At 35.6% G+C, this 7,536-nt stretch overlaps 1 protein-coding gene across 3 annotated transcripts; it reads left to right on the top strand.

Moving 5' to 3' along the window:
- On the top strand, positions 395–4,862 carry LOC107624392. 3 transcript variants are annotated; one of them, XM_021113367.1, is made up of 10 exons: positions 395–671; positions 1,371–1,925; positions 2,039–2,332; positions 2,437–2,534; positions 2,625–2,709; positions 2,833–2,970; positions 3,097–3,234; positions 3,340–3,461; positions 4,228–4,303; positions 4,436–4,862. In XM_021113367.1, exons 3-8 carry the CDS (start codon positions 2,117–2,119, stop codon positions 3,430–3,432), a joined length of 768 nt encoding a protein of 255 aa, XP_020969026.1. In that variant the 5' UTR covers positions 395–671; positions 1,371–1,925; positions 2,039–2,116; the 3' UTR covers positions 3,433–3,461; positions 4,228–4,303; positions 4,436–4,862. The 3 variants fall into 3 exon arrangements, with proteins under 3 accessions (XP_020969026.1, XP_020969025.1, XP_020969024.1); XM_021113366.1 differs by having other exon boundaries at positions 395–749; XM_021113365.1 differs by having other exon boundaries at positions 395–869.

Raw genomic sequence — 7,536 nt, 5'->3', positions numbered from 1 at the left:
TTATAGTTTATAATTTATATAAAAATAATTTTTTATATATTAAGAAAAAGATATATGTTTTTAATATTTTGAACAATTTATTTGGACGTTTCACACCATTACTTGTCACTTATTCAGTAATTTAGTAGACTTTTTTTATTCACAAAAGTAAAGACAACAATAACGCTACTCTATAAAGGTTGGATCTTTCGTTTTTGAGAGACATAACTAGTTGGCTAATGTGACTCCAGTGAAAATAGGCTCTTAAAATGTGCCTTACTAATCCATGTAAATGGGTAATAATGACTCAAATGGGATATTAAAAACGGGCCTATATTCGGGCCGCTCCACACAAAGGAAAAGGTTATTATTTGATTGAAGCAAAAGGCCGAAAACAATTTTACTTAAGCAAGTTTTAAAAAAAAAAAACGGGAAGTTTGAAAGGCTTCTTCCTTGGTTTTCTTCTGCGAACCGTGATTCTGTCATCCCTACCTTTACATCCTTGTCTGGTGAGAGATTTAATCACAGACCCACAAAGCCCTTAGCCTCCACCCCATCCCTCTTCTTAAAGCTATGTCGCCGCTGCCGTCCTTTTGCCGTCATTCTTTCTGCGTCAGTTTGAGGGGACGGTGAATTTGGGTTTAAGTTGTGTTCTTCGTTAGCTTCGTTTGCCTGACATATTTTGCAATAATGTAATGGTGGTCCGCAATATTAGTGACCAATTTTATTCTTTCGATTTTCCTTCATAACTTTCGTAGGATACTTTGCAGGTATATCATTTGATAATATATTGCATTGTCCACCTGAGACATGCAACCTATTCCCAATTGCATTCTTACGAAATCCATTTTTATTCTTTCCTTGGTTACATCATTTTCTAAGTAAACAAGGTATGATATTTTGTCTGCGAAGAATTAGTATAATGAGCTAAAGTAATCCGCTATGTGCGTATAACTTGAAGTAAAAGAAGTTCATTTGTTTTATTGTTTTACTGTTTTACTGAACCTTTGATGCCTACTATAGGAAATCGAATAGGATTATTTGGTGCTTATGTCAACGAATTGCAGTGTTTTTATGTCTAGTTTCATAACTCTATTACCAGCTTACTGCATGATGTAAAATTGTGTTGTGCCCATGCTGCCGATTCGCTACTCAATTTTGGGCCCTTTTTTCCGTTGTTAAAAATTTTATTACAGTTCCTTGATGACAATATGCATTGCCTATATTACTGAGTCATTGTCATTGTGTTGTTCATGAGAGATTAAGTCTACAATACCCATTGTTTAGTTGGCAATGTTTATGCAGCATTCCGTTTTTATGAGGATAACAATCTTATTTGTTCATGATAATCGATTTTTTATTTATTCTTGTGATGTGCTATGTGAACGAAGGGTTCCAATGAAAAGCTTGCCGATATTAAGTCTCGGTTGGCCATCATCGAGAAGAGGACAACCACGTTTGATGGGTATTTGCTCCAAATTCTGGACTTGGCTCAACGGCAGCATAACCGAAGCGGTAGCATCGTCATGGTTCCTAGGCTGTGTATGCCCCCGCCGCAAGAGGACACCACAAAGACGAAGTCCTCCTCAGACGTCGTGCCCCAATCAAGTAATGTCACGAGTGTTTTTGGCCAACCTGAGGTCAAAATCATCAGACAACAAGGAGGCTCGTTCACCCATCTGAGGCCACCCTCCGAGAAGGGCAAAAGCATACAGCAAGGCCCAAATGCAGAGGGGTCCCATTTTGACTTCTTTGTACCTGACTCGCCGTATGAGGAGGATGACCTTCTCATAGATGAAACAAAATCAACACCAAGAAATATCACAGGGGCCTCTCTCCTCAGTCAACAAATGACTACCCAACAACACTAGGCTGTTGGGCTATCAAAGGGAACTGGGCAGTGGCACGGCAGGATATCTCAAATTCCTTCGTCCACTTATGACAAGGTACGTTGTAGTTGTTGATTCTGAATAATTTGGTGGTCATCCTACATCATGGATTGTTCTCTGAAGGTGTTTGCATGTGTTGAAATTACTCTAAACATATTTCATAATAACAGGACATTTCGAGCCTCCCAGCGTGGTCTGACTTTGACAGCACAACTGAACTGTGTGGCCTATTCACATCGACTCCAGATATGACCAAACCTGCTAAGCTGCCGAAACTGGAGCGCATTGAGATGACATGTTTAGGCAGGCCAGCATCCTTAATGACACACGACATGCAGGTGCTGATGCAGGATTCTGTTACCCAAAGTTGTCTGAAGAGGACCGTCCTCAAGCAGGCCGCACGAGGCTGCGGGCGTGGCCGTCGCAACAACCGAGTTGATCCCACTGAACCCAGAATCCCAAAGGTAGTTGCCATGCTTTGTGTAACAATGACACTGTTATCAAATTACCTTACCTATGCTACCATCAATCTATACCCCATGTAACTCTAATCCTCTAAGTCTCGCAGACGTACGAAATGGTGTTCAGGCCATTTAACAATATGGGACTCTCGTTGCAGGAGTGCAAGTTAACGGCATACATTTTCGGCAAAGAACTTCCACTTGAGTGAGACATCTAACACAAGTATTCTATTCTGTACTAATGTGCTAGTACGTCAACTTTAATTTTGACTAACTAGTTCCGATGTTATTTCAGGGAGATCTTGTTTAAGTATTCATTCTTCGATTTGCCTCGGGCTCTTTTCATGTCACTGGCCCCCCCACATACCCCATGTCTTGATGTAAGTCATCCAAAATATTTTTTGAATGTAAACTTTGTACCTTCAACCACCATGTGTATACATATTCAATTTTTGGCATGGTTGCAAATAATTAACGCAGCATACTTGATGGGGTCGGTTCAGGCACGCAAGAGCAAGACTCCCCGTGCCTGGTATCTTCCAACTAACTTCGCAACGGATGTCCTGCTTGACACCCCAGTTAGTGAGATGGCCCAACATTACCAGCCAAAGTGGATGCATGAGACAAACCAACTGGAACACATATGATATCTATCCTTGAAACCCTGTTATGGATGTCATTTCGTTATTGCCGCCTGTGTAATTATTATTCCCTCGAATGAACTTTTACCGTTAATTAGAAAAACATTTTCACCTTCGATAATGTAGGTCTATGTGCCTGTTTGGGAGGCCATCGATATGTGCTATATGCTGTTGTTGGATGTCAAGGCTGCAAGATTGTACGTTCTAGATGTAAGCAGAAGTCCTGAGAGTATTGTCCGTCGAGAGGCTAACATGCAGCGCATAGTAAGTATTCTCTTCACACGTACCTTCAAACTGTGTAACTTTACCTTGTTCGTGAACACTTTTGCCTGCCTGCTACAATTGTAACTACTCTTTCTTCCCTCCCAGTGCCATGTCCTAGGGAAAATCTTCTCAGTGGACAAGAACATTGTCAACTTCAGACACACAAATCCAGACCCTTTTAATTGGGGATCCTTCTAGTATCCTGGAGCCATAAATGCAGTGGATAGGTAACTCAAGTTACTTTAAGCTATTTGCATAATATGTGGAATGATGAATACCATAACCATGTCTGCGATGTAGGAAAATAATTTTTTCTGGTTCCATTTTGTTAACTGTTTCTTGTTTCTCGTTTATTATTATATTTATTTTGCAATGATTTTATTCTATAGCATAAATATTCTTCAGTGGTTGTTGGGGGTAGAAGATAAAAGAAATATAATTATAAAAAAGCGGTGTGATCAAAGTTTAAAGGAGAAATTATCATTTATCACCAAACCTGACGTACACGTAAAGGGGACGATCAATTATTTTATCGTTCTCTTGTTTTTTCTACATCTGTAACACCAGGTCACCAGCTGACCAGTCTTTGGTTGTTTTAAAATATGATATATGATTAACTGATGGCTTTTTTAATTCTTCTTCAAACTATATTTTCTTGTAACATTGTCTTACTTCTTATGCACCATTATATTCCCCAATTTTCTTCACATATTCGTTATTTCTGTTTAGTATTATCTATACACATATTTCTAAGAGAGGTGTACACAAAGCTCCTTCGACTATACAAAATAGAAGAAAGGGAAACCCAACATCTTAGTTATTTACAGCATAAATATTCAACAAAAACTAGTGTGAACCAAGAAGTTATGCACGACTATATGTGGGATAGATCTTTGTTTTCCTTGCCTGAGTTTTTTGCTTTCCACCAAAACTTTTTGATACGCTCCGTCACGCTATCGTGTTGACCCAATGATGCACGATTTTATGATGCAGCAATGAGACATCTACGTGGCTATTGTACTGGCTGCAGCAGGATTGGGGATTTTCTACTCAAATTTTCTCTCCCATGGTGAGTTTCATGCAATGCCTTTGTTAAATAATTGCTTCAGGTCACAACAATTGGTAACTGTTCCCCTTATTACGCTGTTTGTGCTTATTTTACTTGAAATGTTCATGACATTGTGTAACTATCATTACGCAGATCCACCTGGAAGCTGTGAGAATGCGGACTGCTACTAGCATTGTTAGCTGTGATGCAAATGAACATGCATGCTTCATACATGTTAAAGCTGAGCTACTTTGGCATGATCTCATGGATTGCACCGAATAGAGCTGTCTACTTTGATCCCTCTCTATTTTGATAACCATGTGACTTGTAATTTTTGCCTTTTGGATTTATTGTGAATAGAAATGTCAAGTACCTTCTATTACTCAAGATTACGCTAATGTTAGGGATGTTAGGCTTCAGTTCTCGGTCGCTGTGATGTGAGTAACTAGATTGCCTCTATTTTGGCTTTAGGATTGTTACAACCATGTGGTCTATGTGAGCGCATATTCACGTTTGGCACAAAGCCGTAGATGTCGCATGTACTGCAGTGAATTATACGTGAATATGGCTTAATTTAAAATACTATTTAGGGTTAACTACCAAAAATACTCCCGAATAATTTAAACGCTGACAAAAATACACCCGAATTTTATTATCGACAAAAATGCCCTTAAATAATTTAAAAACATAACAAAAATGCCTAACAGTAAATATATATTTTCAAAAAATACCTTAGAGATTAAATTTTGATGTAATTTTTGTAAGAATTATTAAAAAAATGAGATATTATTATTCTTAAAATTTGGTAATTTTTTACTAAGTATATATTTTTTTGTGATTTTTTAAAGTATTATGGGTTGTTAACAAAAAAATTATAAAAAATTATATACTTAACAAAAAATCACCAAAATTTAAGGATAATAATATCTTATTTTTATAATCATTCTTGCAAAAAATTATATCAAAATTCAATCTCTAATATATTTTTTGAGATATACATATTTAATGTTAGATAATCTTGCAAAAAAATACATTAAATATGTATTTCTCAAAAAATACATTAGAGATTGAATTTTGGTGCGATTTTTTGTAAGTATGATTAAACAAATGAGATATTATTCTTCTTAAAATTTGGTAATTTTTTGTTAGGTATATATTTTTTTATAATTTTTTTAAATGTATTATTGGTTGTTAACAAAAAAAATTATAAAAAAAATATATACTTAATGAAAAATCACCAAATTTTAAGGATAATAATATCTTATTTTTATAATCATTCTTGCAAAAAATTATATCAAAATTCAATCTCTAATATATTTTTTGAGAAATACATATTTAATGTTAGATAATCTTGCAAAAAAACTAACATTAAATATGTATTTCTCAAAAAATATATTAGATATTGAATTTTATTGCAATTTTTTGCAAAAATAATTAGAAAAATGAGATATTATTATTCTTAAAATTTGGTAATTTTTTGTTAAGTATATATTTTTTTGTGATTTTTTAAAAGTATTATTGGTTGTTAACAAAAAAATTATAAAAAAAATATATACTTAACAAAAAATTACCAAATTTTAAGAATAATAATATCTTATTTTTATAATCATTCTTGCAAAACATTACATGAAAATTCAATCTCTAAGGCATTTTTTGAAAATATATATTTACTATTGGATATTTTTGTTGTGTTTTTAAATTATTTGAAGGCATTTTTGTCGATAATAAAATTCGGGGGTATTTTTGTCAACGTCTGAATAATTTGGGAGTATTTTTAGTGGTTAACCCTACTATTTATCTAGTCAAGTCTTTCCCGTATAGGTGCACTATTCAACCACACCTGGCTAACCGTACACTGTTCCAAAGGTTCCATACCTTTCTTCATAAGAGAATTATAGAACATTTACAAGACTTTTCCCACTACATTTTACATTTCCAAGCACCAAAAATTAATGAACATACGTGCTCCTTAAAATTATGATCGTTTACTACTTGGAAAAAAAGGAAATCGAAAACAAAATACAGAACATAAAGGCATCATGATAAGGACATCAAAATAATGGGTTCTTGGGCAACATAACTTAATCAAGAGAATTTATTGCCATTATGATTCTGATCCGGAGTGTTGGTGAGAGTAACTTTGCAGCTAGGAGAAAGGTATGTCCTATCAAGAGTCTTGGCCTGTTCAGTTAAAAGTGTCTTTAACCTCAGTTTCTCCCTACCTTCTTGGCAGATAATTCTGGTATCAGCCGCATCTACTTTAACAGCAGCTGCTGCCATAGTAAGACGTTGCCAAAATGCCTTCATTGTCTGCAGGGCTTCCTCGTATCATGTTGAATTATACACTATTTGTCTCTTTAAAACCTTTTTTATCACGGCTATAATTTCTATCAATGTAATGTGGTACAATACCATGATTTTGCTGATCCAACGCATGAAGCTCTTCAGCCTTTTGTAACATCAATTTCTCCTCCTCCTCTTGTTTTTGTTGCTTCCACTGTGTGGGATGGCCTACAAGCTTTCTGTTTTACTGTAAACATCAAAAGCACATCGCTACTTAACATGTTGTGGTATTCATACCATGGGGAAAAACATAACATAACCAATTAAACCATTCCAAGATATAATGTGGTATTCATACCATACCCGGTAAAGTGCCACTTATAACTCATTGATACATGTTAAATCCCACAAACTGATGCTTACACCTAAGCTAATGTGCCATCCGAAAATTATCTTTAAAATCAACATACAATACTTTCATAGTGATATTAAAATGACCATATCTTATGATCAACCCAACCACAGAATTCGCTGTCATTAAAAGGCTAACAAATCTAGTTAAAAATTCAGGAACATTACATACTCAACACACTTTAACCCACATACATCCCAAGACATCAGCATGACCAATAATACATACTTGCACCGTTAGCGACCCAAGCGAAACGACCACTTGCGAATACCTAGCTATGTATAGATCGAAACCGCTTCAACGATCACCACCAAACAATTCTCCCTTCTTCCTACCTTTACGGACCCTGCATGCCATCATGAACACATAATTTTCATCATATTAATTTCACACACTGTCCAGTACCACCAATTCTTGTACACGTGTTTGCAATATTTTAGAACAACATTCATACCATGATACATCCACTCTAGGGGAAGGTATGTCTGAAGTGAATCATGGTTTTCGTGCTTACCATGTTAATAGTTTGTGATAACATATTCGCACCCTCGCCCTGGGT

This window comes from Arachis ipaensis, chromosome B10 (genome assembly GCF_000816755.2).
Source record: "Arachis ipaensis cultivar K30076 chromosome B10, Araip1.1, whole genome shotgun sequence".
NCBI lineage: Eukaryota > Viridiplantae > Streptophyta > Magnoliopsida > Fabales > Fabaceae > Arachis > Arachis ipaensis.
The sequence above is the reverse complement of the archived record's forward strand: the minus strand, read 5'-3'. Positions and strand labels throughout refer to the sequence as shown.

Excerpts from the sequence above, each read along its gene's own strand:
- LOC107624392 (XM_021113367.1), top strand. The coding sequence starts at position 2,117 with ATGACCAAACCTGCTAAGCTGCCGAAACTGGAGCGCATTGAGATGACA. Across the intron at positions 2,535-2,624 it reads GGCAAAGAACTTCCACTTGA|GGAGATCTTGTTTAAGTATT; the intron begins GTGAGACATCTA and ends ATGTTATTTCAG. Across the intron at positions 2,710-2,832 it reads CACATACCCCATGTCTTGAT|GCACGCAAGAGCAAGACTCC; the intron begins GTAAGTCATCCA and ends GGGTCGGTTCAG.